At 41.0% G+C, this 18,866-nt stretch overlaps 1 protein-coding gene across 1 annotated transcript in view; it reads left to right on the top strand.

Annotated features, from left to right (window-relative positions):
- Nucleotides 1-18,866, top strand: part of ACE2 (angiotensin converting enzyme 2) — a 51,016-nt gene that overhangs the window by 24,567 nt on the left and 7,583 nt on the right. Inside the window, exons 9-15 of the mRNA XM_061179537.1 lie at nt 2,258-2,427; nt 5,006-5,232; nt 7,771-7,915; nt 10,317-10,415; nt 14,466-14,588; nt 15,000-15,172; nt 16,395-16,453. Of these exons, the coding sequence (XP_061035520.1) occupies nt 2,258-2,427; nt 5,006-5,232; nt 7,771-7,915; nt 10,317-10,415; nt 14,466-14,588; nt 15,000-15,172; nt 16,395-16,453 (996 nt within the window). The remainder of the gene's footprint in view (nt 1-2,257; nt 2,428-5,005; nt 5,233-7,770; nt 7,916-10,316; nt 10,416-14,465; nt 14,589-14,999; nt 15,173-16,394; nt 16,454-18,866) is intronic.

Below are 18,866 nucleotides of genomic sequence, written 5' to 3'. Positions count from 1 at the left end.
AAAAAAAAATAAAGTTAGTCATTGCTAAGTAGTCAGTAATCTCTGTGAATAGTAAAAAAAAAAAAAAGGATATCATTAGAAGATTTTTGCATATTAAAAATCATTATTGTTAAAAATAATACGAGTCTAAAATAGTTTTTTGTTTTTTTTAAAATTAATTAATTTATTTATTTATTTTTGGCTGTGTTGGGTCTTCGTTTCTGTGCGAGGGCTTTCTCTAGTTGTGGCAAGCGGGGGCCACTCTTCATCGCGGTGCGCGGGCCTCTCACTGTCGCGGCCTCTCTTGTTGCGGAGCACAGGCTCCAGACGCGCAGGCTCAGTAGTTGTGGCTCACGGGCTTTGTTGCTCCGTGGCATGGGGGATCCTCCCAGACCAGGGCTCGAACCCGTGTCCCCTGCATTGGCAGGCAGACTCTCAACCACTGCGCCACCAGGGAAGCCCTAAAATAGTTTTTAAATAACCTTTTTTTACCATCTTGGTATAATTGTTTAAGTTCTCTATATTCCCTTCCATTGATTAAATAATATTATAGTTATAATTGTGTATTTTTCTTTATTCAGCTAATAGCCTACATTTCTGGGTAGGATCCACAATCATACATCTATTGGCTGCGTAAAATTTCTTCAGATGGTTGCACCATGGTTGACTATTTATGCACTGCTTGTTAACAGTTTTAAATCTGTAAGCAGCAATGCAATGAACATCTTCACCTACGTAACATACTCCTGGGAAAAGTCCATAGCAGAATGAAAACGTGAAGCTGCAAGGGCCCCTAAACTCCTGCGGCTGTTGTAGCCCCACTTGGCAGTTGAGCAGCAGCAGAGGCCCATCTTTATGTAGCTCCATAGCCTATCTACGGTGTTTTCTCCCCCACCATCTCTCCTAATGTTATGTTTACGACAAACCTATGGGACTGCCAGGACAGATACTGTGATAGTTCCATGTTGTAGGTGAGGAAACTGAGGCTTGGGTAAATGATTTGTTCGAAGTCACAAAGACAGTCAGTGACAACTAAGGTTGGAACTGAGAACTCCTAATATTTCCAGCCTGGTTTTCTATCCATTCATTCTTCATTCAGCAGATGTTAACTGTTCTTGCCAGTCTACACTGTTTTAGTATTTGTTCATTCTCCTTAAGAATGCCATACTCACCAATAGCAATATTGCCTGACATTAAGCCTTTAAAGGTCAAAGAAAATATCCATAGTGTCTGTTATATCCAGTTGCATATCCCCAAGGCTGACATAGAAGAAAAAACAAACTTGACTGGTGTTTAAGATGAAAGGAAGTTTTCTGTGTCACTAAAAAGTGATTCATTAAATATCTGCCAATTATACAAACTTAGTTTGACTGCTAATGGGCCTTATCTCCAAAGAAGTCTTGGTCAGCTCCAGAGACACTGGTTGCCAGAAGAGTTTGCTGAATCGCACACACCTTCTGCTGCCCCTCTCCAGTTCCAGAACATTCTGAAAGTTTAGATTCCCATACAGACTATGAAGCCAAGGCCCCCCTACCCATTGGCTGCTGGGTCACATGTGGGCCTTTTTGGTTCCAAAATCACGCAACTTCATGTCTGCTTTATTGTTTGTGTCTTCTAATGAGCCTAATGCCAGGGCCTTGCCCATTGAAGGAGATCAATCAAGGGTTGTTGTCTTGAGTTGAACAGTTTTTAGCAAAGAGAAGGTCATTATCGTTTGTGTTTATACTTGGAACATAAAGAATAAAGACAAAAAACTTCACATATAATCTCACCCCATCTACTGTTAACATTTTAATGTATTTCCTCATTAAGATTATACCATAGAAGTGGTTTATATATTTTACTTTTTCACTATTAAATTATTAAAAATATCAATAAAAATTCTTTATAAATCTAATTTATTTAGATTTTCCATTCCACAAAGGCATCATTATTTATTTAACCATTCTGGTGGTTGTTTCCACTTTTCCCCCTATTAAAAATCATTTTACACATTGTACACCTTAAATTTACACAATATATCAAATTATTTCAATTGAAAAATAATAATAAAAATCATTTTAAACGTAATTCTTCTACCTAATTTCTGAGAATTTCCTAGGTTAGTTCCCTAGAGACAGGATTACTGAGACAAAGAGTATAAACGCTGTGAAAGCTGTCCATACATGTTGCCAAATTGCCTTCCAGAACAGTTATGCCTTTGTACATATCCAACAGAAAGAATGCTGTGATTTTAATGCTAGAATTAAATGCTGTTCTTTTTTTTTTTTTTTTCCAGTCCTGGGATGCAAAGAGGATATTCAAGGAGGCTGAGAAGTTCTTTGTGTCTATTGGCCTTCCTAATATGACTCAAGGATTCTGGGTTAACTCCATGCTAACTGAGCCAGGCGATGGCCGGAAAGTGGTCTGCCACCCCACAGCATGGGACCTGGGGAAGGGCGACTTCAGGTAGTGAGGCTGATGTTTACACAGCTGATACTAAAATGGGAGACAATGGAGGGATGAGGATGAATTTGGATTCCTTCTCTGCTTCTCTGAGCACAGAAGAGATGAATGAATTTTCCTTGAACGAAGGCTGGGAGTCCATGAGAGCACATCTGGGCTTTCCAAGGAAAAGGGGATTGTCAGCAGGCCCTAACTTGAACCTTTAGACAGTTTGCCTCATCTGAGATGATATGCACCCATTAGAGTTGCATGGTCATGGGTATGGTGGTGCCCCCATTAGGAAAGAGTTGGTGCAAGATTTATGGAAGATGGATATGTGAGTCAGGCATTGATACCCACCTCCGTTTCCCTCTTCTGAGTGAACTAGGACAGGTGAATAGATAAGCTGGTATGTGTCATTAAGAGAAACACAGAGAACACTCCATGGAGAATTGGAAGATAAGTGACCACACCTGGAATAGGGGTTCGGCTCAGACAGGGCTTTTCAGGTGGCATTTGAGTTGGGCTTGGAAGACAAGAAGGGTTTGGACAGACAGAGCTGGGAGGGACACCGGGCTGGGAGAATAGCAGGATCAGATGCAGAGAGGCAGGACCAGTGCTGTGTGCTGGAGTCAGCAGGTTAGGCTAGAATAAAGGGCGTGTGAAGGAGGGTCTGTGTGAAATGGCAGAATGAGCTGTGTCACTTAATGACTAGGCAACCTTGGGCAAGGTATTCAACCTTCTTGGGTTTCAGTTTCTTTATCTATAAAGTGGAATCGTAATTCCCAGTTTGCAGGTTTGTGAGTGTCTTAGGTTGGGTCCCCTGGCTTGAGATGGAGATTCTTGTACACGTGTTTCACTGAGGGAGAGCTTGCAGGCAAAGGGGAGTGAGGGAAGCAGGATGGGGCAGGGGAAAGAGTTAAGTAAGGATGTGGTCTCTGCTAGAGACTTGGCCTCAGCCTGATCCCATGGGGCTCTCTGGAGCATGATTTGTACCACAGAGTTGGTCACATCTTGAGACAAGATGACTGGCCTTTTGTACCCCATATTACTCAGTCATTGGCTGTGGACTGCCCCAGAGTATGGGGCCATATAACCTCCTGGTTGAGGCACCTCCCATTTAGCCAAAAACATTAAAGAAGGAAGCAGCTGTTGGCCGACAGCCAGGACTCAGACAACTGGGAGATGGGTGGATCTTTCTGGTAAAGCAGATCTAGGCAGGGCCCCAGCCACATGAGCTACAGTAGGGGTTGGCAATCCTTTCCTATAAAGGGTCAGATAGTAAATAGTTTCTTTAGGCTTTGCAGGTCTCTGTTGCAACTACTCATCTCTGCCCTTGTGGCATGAAAGCAGCCATAGATAATACAGAAACAAATGGTTAGGGCTGTGTCCCAGTAAAGCCTAATCTATCACAACAGGTGGCCAGCTGCAGGCCATAGCTCACCGACTCCAGTACTAGGGTGAAGTTGAAAAATGAGTAAGTGTATGTAAGCTTCCTAGCACAGGATCTTACACACAGTAGATATTAACTATATAATAGCTATCCTTATAATTGTGCCAAAAGAGTATAGAGAAAAACCAAGTTAGAGAAGGAGGTCATATTGGGGTGTACAAAGGAGGTTGAGTTTATTCCTGAGCAGCGGGGGTCCTTAAAGGGTATTTATCAGGGGGATGACGTGGTGCTCAGAGTGATGGGAAGACCTGAACCTACTGAAATATGACCCCTACACTCAGCTGCATGAAATTGCTCTTGCCAAGTTGAAAAGGACCAGCACCTAATTGCCAAATGCCGTCCTTATACCATTGGGCCACAACAGCATGGGGCAGTGTTGAGGAGTTGTCTTTGAAGTGCTGTTGTTCACTGGTGTCTGCATCGTCATTCCTTCTGGACTTCTTTGACTTCTCTCTCTGTCTCCTTTTCCTCTCTCCACCTTGTACATCCTGGGACCTCCTGGGGCTTTGTCCTTGGCCCTCTTTTCTTGCCATCCTATAGAGCTTCATGGGCCATCACATCCACTCCCTGACTTACATGCTAATGATTCCCAAATATCAATTTCTAGCCCTTTCTCCTACTACTACTATGTCCTGGCTGTACCAAACTGCTGGCTGTGTCCTGAATGCCACATTCTTTTCTCAAGCCATCCTCATTGAGCACTTCTAGGAATGTCAGTCTCTTGTCCCTCCCTGCCATTTGCCTGGCAAACCCCTGCATGTTGATCAAGGTCCAGCCTGCTCATTGCATCCTGAGTTATGCCCTTCCTGGGGCTTCCAGAAGACTATGCCTCCATTTACTCATTGTTGTGCCCAAGGCCATGTCTACTGATCACTTGTAGAGTACTTGCCTCAGAGTTTTTGTGGTAGATGACTCTGTTTATCGTCCTTTCTGTTAGTCTGTGATCAGGAGGACAAGATTCAGCCCTGCCCATCACTTCATATTGAGCATCTGGTACAGTTTCTAGGACGTACAAGATAGGTCCTCAAGAATCATTGGTGAATAAATCTTGGAAAGGTGATCCATGCTATGGAAATCCCATATAACTCTATTGTGATGATTAAATGAAATTCAGTGAGATTCATTTTAATCTTGCCCATTTTTGTTCAGGATCAAAATGTGTACAAAGGTGACGATGGATGACTTCCTGACAGCCCATCACGAGATGGGGCACATCCAGTATGACATGGCGTATGCCACACAGCCCTACCTGCTCAGAAATGGAGCTAATGAAGGTTTCCATGAAGCTGTTGGGGAAATCATGTCACTTTCTGCAGCTACACCTCACTATTTGAAAGCCCTTGGTCTTCTGCCACCTGATTTTCATGAAGACAATGGTACGGACATTTTTTCATGGGCTGTTTTGGGTATTCTTTAGTCTGACATGGGCAGAGGTATTTATTGTCATGCATAGGATATATTTAATTTTTGCCATGTAAAATATAAGTTATTTATAGGTAACTGGAAATTGCTACTGGTTAAAAAAAATTTTTAAGTATATAGCATAATATGCCAGCTTCTGGTTTTGTATCTTTGAAAAGGGCATAAGAGAGGTAACTAAGTGAATGGTCTTGGGACTCTAAGAACCATCTAACAGAAGTTTTTTAAAAAGATGCTAAAACAGGCCCACAGAACTGAAATGGCTTATCCAAAGTTACCCAGCTAATTAGCGTTAGAGTTCTGACTGAACCCCCCGGTTCTAGGTAAAAACCAAAACAGTGGAGCTGGAACAGATTCTAAAAACCATTTTGCAGAGGAAGCAAACTGAAGACATGAGAGGGAAAATAATTAACCCAAGGTCAAGAAGCAACATGGCAGAACCGGAACCAGAGCCCTGATCTATAACTTTTCCCATAATATTATGCAAAGCAAAGTATAACTTGAAATTTGGGAGTTCTTAAGGAACAGGTGGTGGAATATCAAGATTGGAGGAGACTGAAACGTTTTGTTCATGTGGCTGAAGCATGAATTTGCCCTGTAACATCCCCTCAGATTCAGGCTATCCTTCAGCATCTTTGCCCGAGGCAGCCTGTTTCTCTTTGGATGGGTTGGACTTGATGGAACACAACAAATATTCATGAGATCCAGATTTTTCAGTGAGGATTCTTTCTTGTAAAAGGAGGACACTTAGAGCCAAATATGTTCTTCTTTCCCATGTATTTCTATCCCCTCATTTTAGCAATTTGGGACATAAACATCAGCTCTGCCTACTAGTACATTTAGTCGATGAGGTCAAGGTCATGAGCTCCATCCTTGTGTGGGCAATTCACTTTGCCTTGACTTCTGGCTCCAGACCCTGATGATCTCACAAGGACCTGGGAGTAGGTCAGTGTAAAGCCATCATCATGTCTGAAAAAGTTACTGTGAGCACAGACCCAGTGGGTAATAGACAAGTAGCAGCATCCTCCCATGAAGGGAGCAACAGAGGAAAGGGAGTTCACAGTAACCACACCTGTTTCCTAATTTTAAAGTATCATTCTCAAGTCGATTAACAGACCATTATTAGTTTTATCATTTTTTAATATTCCTTGACAGCAGTCAAAGATGGTTGAATCACTAAGACAGTACTAGGCATGGTTAAACCACTGATTTGAAAAACTCCTGCTTCTTTCCTTGGCTCTGGCCCTGATCGGTGAATGATGCTAAACAAAATAAGGTCCTTCATTCCTTCTCTCTCTCTCTCTCCTTCTCCCTCTCTTCCTTTCTTCTTCCAAAATTATTTATTGAGCACTTACTATGTGTAAAGCATTTTAAAAGACACTAAATACATTGGTGTGCCAAGTAGATAATACCTCTCTGCTTACATTCCAGTGAGCTTCATTTACGCACTAGATATGAGCTCCACTGCCTTTTTACATCAATAATAAAGGATAAATGAAATAACATAATTTGTTAAAGCATTTTAAACTCAGGTAAGGAAGATGTCAGTAAATTTAAAGTACATTGTACTTCTGATTATCCAGTGGATGGTTTCCTCTAGGGAGGCTCGTTTTTGTTGTTTTTTTCCCTTCCCTGGTTTACCGGCTTTTGGCCACATCTGTTTAATATTTGTTTATTTAGCAAAGACTCACAGAGGACATCATGTAGCAGACACCAGGCTAGGTATACAGTCTTGAATGAGAATTGACAGTCACTGCCTTCATGGAGCTTACAAGAATAAACAGTGTGGTGCTTCCCTGGTGGTGCAGTGGTTGGGAATCCGCCTGCCAGTGCAGGGGACACGGGTTCGAGCCCTGGTCCGGGAGGATCCCACATGCCACAGAACAACGAAGCCCATGTGCCACAACTACTGAACCTGCGCTCTAGAGCCCGTGAGCCACAACTACTGGAGCCTGTGAGCCACAACTACTGAAGCCCACGTGCCTAGAGCCCATGCTCCGCGGCAAAGAGAAGCCACCGCAGTGAGAAGCCCGCCCACCGCAACGAAGGGTAGCCACCACTCACCGCAACTAGAGAAAGCCCGCGCACAGCAACGAAGACCCAACGCAGCCAAAAATAAATAAATAAAATAAATAAATTAAAAAAAAAACAAAAAAGATAAACAGTATGACTAGGAAAGTAGATAAAATACCCCTGATTAGCTCTGATAAGAAGTACTTAAGGAAGGCAACTGAAACTAATAAAGAAAAAGGATTAGGGGTACCTTGTGGATTTATTTAACCTGATCTATCCAAGGCTTCACCCTACTCCAAATCCCTCAGCTGAGAAAACGAATATATACATATTATTATGTCCACTGTCAATATTTCTCATGTGATCATCTTTATAGTAAGTATATCTTGAGGAATAATATCTTGAGATTAGGAAATTATCTAATACAAGACATCCACTGTCACCCTCATCTTAATATTTATCCTTTCCCATTTTATTTTCAGGAACAGAAATAAACTTCCTGCTCAAACAAGCACTTAGTATTGTTGGAACTCTACCGTTTACTTACATGTTAGAAAAGTGGAGGTGGATGGTCTTTAAGGGTGAAATACCCAAGGAGCAGTGGATGCAAAAGTGGTGGGAGATGAAGTAAGTCAATGAATATTCAATTAGTAAAATGTTTCCTCATGAGTTTGCTGTTTATTTAAAAGCATTTGGTTGGCCTGTATACACACACTCACATACACACACAGACATCATATACTTAGTACCAGTATCTGTATTTTATTGCCTGAGGGCTTCCTCTGGTCACTAGAACCCTCCTATGGAGAAAAGACTGAGGAACTATGTGTGATGGGAATTGGTGGATAAGTACTTCAGCTCCCTCGCCCTCAGCGGGGAGAATTCTGAGGTTAGTGCTCTACATGGGATCCTAGAGTTCCTCAGTGGGAATAGGCTCCAGTTACCCACTGTGGTGACTTGCTTGATAACACACCTTTTGGGGGCTGCTTTCCTTTTCCTGTCTCACTTCCTCACTCCTTTGCCTGTGTTTCCTGGGATCACGTCCCAGGGTCTGGTCTCAGGGTCTGTTTGGGTGAGAACCCACCTAAGACAACAAGCACTGGAGTTCTCAGAGAATTCTTCCTAGTCAGAATAACTGGGATTTCAGTGGCTAAATCTTGAAATCTAGTGATGTGGGGCTAAATATGTGAAAATGAGAGAGAAGTGTATTCAGGCTAGGGGAATGCCATCACATACCACACACACACACACACACACACACACACACACCACATTAACTGCCTCCTTTTTATTTTTTAAGTCTCCATTTGGGAGCTTTCTCAGATAATGTTTCCTTGGCTCTGCCCCACCCCCCAGCAGGGTCAAGTGACATAATTTCTCATGCTCTATCTTAAGTATTGAGGCACCCATTAAACTGTGATATTATTTAGGAAGTGATCAATTCATTCATTTTTATTTTTGCTTTTGTCCATTCTTTGAAACAAAAATATTAACCCCACATTTTAGGTAAAGCACTGGGGAATCCGATGCTGATCATTTCTGATGTTCTCCTCGACTTCAAAGAACTTGTAGTCTATGGAGGAATGCGGGAAATGAAACCACTGTAATGTGTTGGGTTGTGATGGGAGAATGTGGGCATCCATGAGCATCCAAGGGGGGATCCAAAACCCTGGCTGATAGGTCAGATGAGAAGAAGCATCCAAATTGAGCTTTGAGAAAGATGTGGGATTTAACCAGGGGTATGTAGAGGGGAAGGGAGAGAATTCCAAGCTAGTGAGAGCCTGCTGCATTTGGGCAACAGATGGCGATTCCTTTCAATAGTTTCAGCGCTACCTCATTCATCACCGTATCCCAAGTGCCTTGCACAGTGCCTGGCACATGAAAGTATGAAATAAATGATGAAAGTATTGCAGAAGAAGATGGAAGGAAGGAAGTTAGGAAAGAAGGAATGAATGAACAAACGAACGAATGAATGAAGGAAAAAAAGAAAGAAAGCTTCTCCTCACCATCTATTAGTCAGACTCCTGTCAACTATTTTTCTTTATTTTTCCTCTCTGTGGTGAAGATCTACCATTATAACATTCAGCCCCATATCCGTAAGTTGAAGTCAGTGCCAGTCTTCTGCCAAGATTCTCTCTGGTGACATAAACCCTCCTTGGGAGGGAGGAGGCAGCATCTGTAGTAGCTGTTGCTAGCATTTGAGTATTACTGAAATTATGTCTATCATGATCCCACAATCAGAAAGGACGGATGTATTCACTTTAAACAAGGCCAAATACATGGTTTCCGTACCTTTTTTTTCTGATCGAATTAATTTTTGATCCCTTTTAGTTTATTTCCAAAGGTACATGGAATCAGACCCTTAAAATGATTCATTAATGCATTAATTTCTCTATGCATTCAGTGAATCCACGTGAGGTCTTTTCTTAGCCTTGGCCATCGTGTCTGGCACTGGAACTGTAAAGATGACCAAAACACAGCCCCGCCCGCTAGGTGCTCCAGTCTCCAGGGCAAGAAGGAGCTGTATGTGAATAATTATAAAACGGAGAGAGAAATGGGAAAGGAGGCAGAGCTAGAGAAGGCCAAGGGAGCTGGAGGGTTCACTGGGCTGGCAGGTGGTTGGGATCAGGGGCAGGCCTCACAGAGGAGGGGACATTTGAGCTAGCCTTGAAGAATCAGTGAGATTTCAATTTTAGAAAATTCCGCCTACCAGGAGCCCATAAAATGTGGTGCCGGAGAGGAATTATTAGGACTCTCACTGTATGTTTTTGGCCACGCAATGCACTTTATTAAATTAGTATTTTGAAGGTACAGCTATTTTCCAATGCTGTAGACTGGCTGAATTAAAAAAATAAAGAGATGACTACATGATGCACTTTATTCTGTAATTCTTTACACTGTTTCAATTTCACCTGACAACCAATTTCAGTAGAAATGCCATTGGCTGATGACACTGCACTAATGGCACCATCCATACTTTCTCACGATGAGTGACCCAGAGCTAATGTATCTTCTTTTTTCCCCAAAGGCGAGAGATAGTCGGGGTGGTGGAGCCTCTGCCCCATGATGAAACATACTGTGACCCCGCATGTCTGTTCCATGTTGCTGAAGATTACTCATTCATCCGGTAAATGACAGTTTTCTTCTGTTTCACTTCTAGGATTTGTGGACAGAGTGACAACTCTAATTTCTTTTTCTATCTCCATTCACCTCCCCCTTAGATCCTCAAAATAGATGATCAATTTCAATTCGATTTAACTTAACACGATGTATTGAGTTAAATAAAACTTACATGAGATCTTTTCTCCCACCATCAGGGAATTTATAGTATCCTTGGGAGAAATAGAAATATATTTTTGTTTGTCTTCTTGTTACTGACAGAGTGCAGGGTGATTGTAATAGAGTATTTTTATTTGTTTATTTATTTATTTTGAGTGACTAATATGGTTTTTTTTTGAATTTTTGAATTTTATTTTATTTTTTTATACAGCAGGTTCTTATTAGTCATCCATTTTATACACATCAATTTTGTTTATCTTCTCAAAGAACCAGCTTTTAGTTTTATTGATCTTTGCTATTGTTTTCTTTGTTTCTATTTCATTTATTTCTGCTCTGATCTTTATGATTTCTTTCCTTCTGCTAACTTTGGGGTTTCTTGGTTCTTCTTTCTCTAATTGCTTTAGGTGTAAGGTTAGGTTGTTTATTTGAGATTTTTCTTGTTTCTTGAGGTAGGCTTGTATAGCTATAAACTTCCCTCTTAGAACTGCTTTTGCTGCATCCCATAGGTTTTGGATTGTCGTGTTTTCATTGTCATTTGTCCCTAGGTATTTTTTGATTTCCTCTTTGATTTCTTCAGTGATCTCTTGGTTATTTAGTAAGGTATTGTTTAGCCTCCATGTGTTTGTGTTTTTACGTTTTTTTCCCTTTAATTCATTTCTAATCTCATAGCGTTGTGGTCAGAAAAGATGCTTGACATGATTTCAATTTTTTTAAATTTACTGTGGCTTGATTTGTGACCCAAGATGTGATCTATCCTGGAGAATGTTCCGTGTGCACTTGACAAGAAAGTGTAATCTGCTGTTTTTGGATGGAATGTCCTATAAATATCAATTAAATCTATCTGGTCTATAGTGTCATTTAAAGCTTGTGTTTCCTTATTAATTTTCTGTTTGGATGATCTGTCCATTGGTGTAAGTGAGGTGTTAAAGTCCCCCACTATTATTGTGTTCCTGTCGATTTCCTGTTTTATAGCTGTTAGCAGTTGCCTTATGTATTGAGGTGCTCCTATGTTGGGTGCATATATATTTATAATTGTTATATCTTCTTCTTGGATTGATCCCTTGATCATTATGTAGTGTTCTTCCTTGTCTCTTGTAACATTCTTTATTTTAAAGTCTATTTTATCTGATATGAGTATTGCTACTCCAGCTTTCTTTTGATTTCCATTTGCATGGAATATCTTTTTCCATCCTCTCACTTTCAGTCTGAATGTGTCCCTAGGTCTGAAGTGGGTCTCTTGTAGACAGCATATATATAGGTCTTGTTTTTGTATCCATTCAGCAAGCCTGTGTCTTTTGGTTGGAGCATTTAATCCATTCATGTTTAAGGTAATTATCGATATGTATGTTCCTATTACCATTTTCTTAATTGTTATGGGTTTGTTTTTGTAGGTCCTTTTCTTCTTTTGTGTTTCCCACTTAGAGAAGATCCTTTAGCATTTGTTATAGAGCTGGTTTGCTGGTGCTGAATTCTCTTAGCTTTTGCTTGTCTGTAAAGCTTTTGATTTCTCCATCGAATGTGAATGAGATCCTTGCTGGGTAGAGTAATCTTGGTTGTAGGTTCTTCCCTTTCATCACTTTAAATATATCATGCCACTCCCTTCTGACTTGTAGAGTTTCTGTTGAGAAATCAGCTGTTAAACTTATGGGAGTTCCCTTGTATGTTATTTGTCGTTTTTCCCTTGTTGCTTTCAATAATTTTTGTTTGTCTTTAATTTTTGTCAATTTTGATTACTATGTGTCTCGGCATGTTTCTTCTTGGGTTTATCCTGCCTGGGACTCTCTGCGCTTCCTGGACTTGGGTGGCTATTTCCTTTCCCATGTTAGGGAAGTTTTCGACTATAATGTCTTCAAATACTTTTTCAGGTTCTTTCTCTCTCTCTTCTCCTTCTGGGACCCCCTATAATGCGAATGTTGTTGCGTTTCATGTTGTCCCAGAGGTCTCTTAGGCTGTCTTCATTTCTTTTCATTCTTTTTTCTTTATTCTGTTCCGCAGCAGTGAATTCCACCATTCTGTCTTCCAGGTCACTTATCCGTTCTTCTGCCTCAGTTATTCTGCTATTGATTCCTTCTAGTGTATTTTTCATTTCAGTTATTGTATTGTTCATCTCTGTTTGTTTGTTCTTTAATTCTTCTAGTTGTTTGTTCTTTAATTCTTCTAGGTCTTTGTTAAACATTTTTTGCATCTTCTGGATCTTTGCCTCCATTCTTTTTCCGAGGTCCTGGATCATCTTCATTATCATTATTCTGAATTCTTTTTCTGGAAGGTTTCCTATCTCCACTTCATTTAGTTGTTTTTCTGGGGTTTTATCTTGTTCCTTCATCTGGTACATAGCCCTCTGCCTTTTCATCTTGTCTGTCTTTCTGTGATTGTGGTTTTTGTTCCACAGGCTGCAGGATTGTAGTTCTTCTTGCTTCTGCTGTCCGCCCTCTGGTGGATGAGGCTATCTAAGAGGCTTGTGTAACCTTCCTGATGGGAGGGACTGGTGGTGGGTAGAGCTGGGTGTTGCTCTGGTGGGCAGAGCTCGGTAAAACTTTAATCCACTTGTCTGGTGATGGGTGGGGCTGGGTTCCCTTCCTGTTGGTTGTTTGGCCTGAGGCGACCCAACACTGGAGCCTACCCGGGCTCTTTGGTGGGGCTAATGGCGGACTCTGAGAGGGCTCACGCCAAGGAGTACTTCCCAGAACTTCTGCTGCCAGTGTCCTTGTCCCCACAGTAAGCCACAGTCACCCCCCCGCCTCTGCAGGAGACCCTCCAACACTAGCAGGTAGGTCTGGTTCAGTCTCCTATGGGGTCACCGCTCCTTCCCCTGGGTCCCGATGCATACACTACTTTGTGTGTGCCCTCCAAGAGTGGAGTCTCTGTTTCCCCCAGTCCTGTCAAAGTCCCACCAGCCTTCAAAGTCTGATTCTCTGGGAATTCCCCCTCTCGTTTTCAGACCCCCAGGCTGGTAAGCCTGACATGGGGCTCAGAACCTTCACTCCAGTGGGTGGACTTCTGTGGTATAAGTGTTCTCCAGTCTGTGAGTCACCCACTCAGCAGTTATGGGATTTGATTTTATTGTGATTGCTCCCCTCCTACCGTCTCACTGTGGCTTCTCCTTTGTCTTTGGGTGTGGGGTATCTTTTTTGGTGAGTTCCAATGTCTTCCTGTTGATGATTGTTCAGCAGCTAGTTGTGATTCCGGTGCTCTCGCAAGAGGCAGTGAGTGCACGTCCTTCTACTCCGCCATCTTGAACCGGCAGGCCAACTAATATCTGTAATAGAGCATTTTTAACTTGAAGTCCCAAAACCTATGTTCTTCCCCTATTAGATCCAGATCTTGAATTTGTTGAGTCTCAGTTTCTTTCTTTCTTTTTTATTTACTTATTTAATTGGTTGCGCTGGGTCTTAGTTGTGGCATGCAGGTTCTTTAGTTGTGGCATGCGGGATCTTTAGTTGTGGCATGCGAACTCTTAGTTGCGGCCTGTGGGAATCTAGTTCCCTGACCAGGGATTGAACCTGGGCCCCGTGCATTGGGAGCACGGACCCTTAGCCACTGGACCACCAGCTAAGCCCCGAGCCTCAGTTTCTTTATTTGTAAAGTGGAAATAATATTGTTGATCTGCCATAAGGATCGATTGGCATCATTTATATGAAAGGGCTATAAATCTGTAAAACACAATACAAATGTGAGCTAACATTTAACAAAATAATACTGCCTTTTTATCAGCTGATACATGAATGCAAGTATGATGAGTCTGTAGGGTTCATGTTTGGGTCTTTCTGGAGGGAAAAGAGGTTTAACTGGTACTTCTTTGGTTACTAGGGCTTCAACATTTAAATATGTGCCCCAATCTTTGATTCTACCACAGAAACTAAACACAGGACAACTATTTTTTTCTTTATCTCTTTTACAGATATTACACAAGGACCATTTATCAATTCCAGTTTCATGAAGCCCTTTGTCAAACAGCTAAACATGAAGGTCCCCTGTACAAATGTGATATCTCGAATTCCACCGAAGCTGGGCAGAGGCTGCTGTAAGAGATGCTTCAAAATATTGAACCTCTCATTCCTATTTAATTTTACTCATTTCCATGCCTAGGTTTGAATTTGATTTCTTTGTTCTTAGAAGAAAATTGGGGGCCTCAAAATGTTCTCATCCACAAATTAAATGTTTGTTTCGTGGTCACACAGGAACCTGGACCATGTGATGGCTGGACAGGCCACCTCCTCTCTCCATGTCATAACTACAGAGCTCTTTTTATAGTAACTGGAGGGGAAGAGAGATTGAAGGATGAATACATCTGTTAACATGGCTTCTTTTCTTATTTGCCAGGAGCAAACTTAGTCAAGCCAAAGAGGAGAAAGCATAGATTGTACATGTAAGTAGGTGTACATCTGGAATCCCTCAAAAGGCCCTGAACCCACCCTCCCCTTTTTTCATGTAGCCAAATGCTGCGCCTTGGAAAATCAGAACCCTGGACCTTAGCATTGGAAAGTATTGTGGGAGTAAAGACTATGGACGTAAAACCACTGCTCAACTACTTTGAGCCGTTGTTGACCTGGCTGAAAGACCAGAACAGGAATTCGTCTGTGGGATGGAGCACAGACTGGACTCCATGTGAGTACATCGAGTTGACACATTTCTAATTGCCCACTTTCTGCTTCCCCTAGTCCTCTCTGGCCCCAGTCTCATGGGACTGTGACACAGCTGAATATGTTCTCCCTCTACTTAGCCCCTGTACTATGGTGGTAGCTGCCATTTTATCTGGGAGGAAACACATTTGTTGAGCAGCTACTATGTACCTGGCACAGTGAAAACTACCTCTCTCTCTCTTTTTCAAGTCTGCTTTACTAGCCCCATATTTAAAATAAAAGAGTCTAACAGTCTCCAACCCACTGTATTCGAATCCTGCTCTTCAAAGACAAATACTTTTAACAATTTTAATGCTATTGCCTCTTCTTTCTGGCGGTCACATTCATATTTTTAAACAATTTGTTTATATTGTCATTTCCCTATTGCTCACTTTTAGGCATGCACTTCTGCCTACTCTTCTGCCTCCTTTTCTCATTCTCCCAATTAGGTTTAACATAATTTTTCATAGAGAAATTATCAATATTTGCATCATTATGCTTGCAGAACCAAGTAATATACTATTTTATATCCTTTCTTATGTGGTTTTTTGTTTGTCCTGGAGTTTCTATTGCCTCATGTTTTTTGTATGCCTAATTTGCTATGTACGTCACATTCGTCTTTTTCAACTATTCCAACATATCTATTCTTTTCAGTCTCATTTTTTCCTAAAGAACTCCCTCTTAGAGTCCTCCTATCTCAATCTGGACCACAGTTTTCATCCTGAGTCATCCCTTTGCTGCTGTCCTGGGTTGAATCCACTGCTTCCTGGATGCCATGTCTTCTTTCGTGAATTACCTCTTGTTTTGCTGCAGCACAGCCTCCAAGTGACTTTCTAAGCAAGAGCTCATGGGGTAGGAACATCAACTGTTCCCCAAAGTGTCTTTAACCAGACCTTGAGTTTCATTCCCCTTGTTTTCAGTCCAGTATCTTCTTCCCACCCCCTACTGTACCTGAATCCCAAGCCTCTCCAGGATTCTGTGGGACTTTGGGGGTCTGTGCTGCCTGTGTATACACATTAGGGCATGGCTTCTTGACCCTTGTGAAAGCACTTACCACTCCTCCATAACTTCTCATTTTCCAAAAGTGTGTTTATACCTTAAAAAATTCCTTTACTATCACTTTAGTGGGATCTTGGGAGAGGAAGGAAATAAACACACATGGTCAATCTGTCATCTGTAACAACAGTCTGTTATTTCTCTTTAATCAGATTCTGACCAAAGCATCAAAGTGAGGATAAGCCTAAAATCAGCTCTTGGAGAAAAAGCTGTGAGTATTCTACACAGTGTGTCGATGACTTTTCAATGCATTCCCTTAAATAGGGCACAACAAGCCCATTCCAGTGTGGTCTAAAAGATGAGAGGACACATGGTTCTCTTAAAAAGCTCTAGATTCTGCCCTTTGGCTTTTGGGTTTTTTTTAGGAACACATTCATTCCTTATTGGATTGGCTATGCCTCCTCTTTCCTTGTGACTTTGAAGGTGTTATGAAGATCAATGAGAAAACATCCAATCTTAAGTATCAAATACCCACCCTCCCAATTCACTCTAATCACCATTACTTGTATTTGAGGAAGAGGACATGGTTATATTTTGAGAGATTGCTTGTTCTTAGAAGCACTATAGGCAGTTTTGCGTTTTGTCTTAGTCAATCGTCTATATCCTGGAAGCTTGTTTTAATCTTAGACCCCGGCCCTGGACCTGCTTAATCGGAATCGGCATTTTAACAAGCCCCCCGGTGGGTTTGTAGACGCAATAAAGACTGGGAAGCTCTGATTTAGAACACAGTTTCTCAAACGTGGCTGCACACTGGAGTCCTTTGGGATTTTTGAAAAATATCAATGCTTGAATCCCACTCCCAGAGATTCTGACTTAATTGCTCTGTGGTGTGGCATCAAGTCATCAAAGCTCCCCAGGTGACTGATTACGGCACAGTTTGAGAACCACTGATGTAGAGATGCGTTTCAGGACAACAGAAAGTTTTACAGAAAATCAGCTTACACCTTCATGTGAATTACTTTAATCAGCTATTCCTTTCTCCTAAACAGCTGTCTCAGGTTATCCAGTTTGAAGCAGTAGCGGCTTTGATTGGGAAAGAGGAGAGGAGAGGGTCGCCCCAGGCAGATGGGGATCAAAGGCGTGGGTGGGCTTGTGGCATCCTGCAGGCTTTGCAGGATTAGAGGGCAGCCTGGCACTATTGGATACAACAGTCTAAGGTGCTACAGAAAATTGTTCTTTGCATTGGATAGACCCAAAGATGGCATTTGCACCCCCTTACTTTTCCTGGGAAGTTAAAAATTGTCCAAGGTTCCACAGTAGTTGTAGTGTAATTTTCATAGATAAGTAAGACATCCAAACATAAATAACATAGTAGGAGTAAAACAGGAACATTTAAGAAAGAAATAATAAAAATGGAAGTGCATCACTTCCCAAACTCTAAAAGTTCAAGTTCCTATTTCTTAACAATCATTGAGTGTCTCTGGGATCATTTCTCTTTCTGTCATATTTTTATTAGCTCTTCCTTGGACTAATGAAATTTAATTATTTTAATTTAAAGTATCTGGTAGGTCAGGATCCTTTTCAATTATCTTCTTTTTTCTTGACATGTGTCCCCATGTTCTCTTTCCATGCAGTGAGGGATCGGTAGTCTTCAGAGGGGTTGATGGTGTAACGTTCTGAGGCCTATTCACTGAGCGAGAGGCTGCTTTGATGAGACCAGAACCATACTTTTAGCCAGAATAACTGCCCAGTTCAAGCTATTTCATGGCAAAGTCCACCTGGATCTTTGACACTAATTTGAGAACTTGGCCTTTGCTTTTTTTGAATATAGAAATAGTAACAAGAATATTAGTAATAATATTAATAATATCATTATTACTATTAAAGCAACTTTTTCCAACAGCTGTGTGATATCAAGCTGGGGTCAATGTAGCAATCCTTTGAAATCTTTTTTAAAATTTATTTTTATTTATTTTATTTATTTTTTAAATTAATTTTTATTGGAGTATAGTTGCTTTACAATGAAATCTTTTTTTTAAACAGCTAAAATTTTAGATTTACTTCTGAAAATGTAATTACATTTTTTGAAATTGAAGTATAGTTGATTTACAATGTGTTAGTTTCAGGTGAACAGCAAAGTGAATCAGTTATACATATACACATATATTTTTTTCAGATTCTTTTCCCATATAGGTTATTACAAAATATTGAGTATAGTTCCCTGTGCTATACAGTAGGTCCTTGTTGGTTATCTATTTTATATATAGTAGTGTGTGTATGTTAATCCCAATCTCCTAATTTATCCCCCTTCCCTGCTATCCCCTTTGGTGACCATAAGTTTGTTTTCTGCGTCTGTGAGTCTGTTTTTGTTTTGTAGATAAGTTCATTTGTATCATCCTTTTAGATTCCACATATAAGCGATATCATATGATATTTGTCTTTCTCTGTCTGGCTTACTTCACTTAGTATGATCATCTCCTAATTGTTTTTCCTAGAAGGGGAAGGAGAGACTTCGTGCTATTCATGATCTCTACTGCCATCTACTGGAGAAAAGAGTGAACGCTTTTTTCTCTTTCAACAGGTTTTTCCTGGACTATGCAAATACACAAGCCATTGGTTTAGCACTGAAAAACAAGAACAAACAAATTACCATGTTTACAAAAAAATTTTTTTCCTTTGAACCT

Source organism: Eubalaena glacialis, chromosome X (genome assembly GCF_028564815.1).
Source record: "Eubalaena glacialis isolate mEubGla1 chromosome X, mEubGla1.1.hap2.+ XY, whole genome shotgun sequence".
NCBI classification, from domain to species: domain Eukaryota; kingdom Metazoa; phylum Chordata; class Mammalia; order Artiodactyla; family Balaenidae; genus Eubalaena; species Eubalaena glacialis.
The sequence above is the reverse complement of the archived record's forward strand: the minus strand, read 5'-3'. Positions and strand labels throughout refer to the sequence as shown.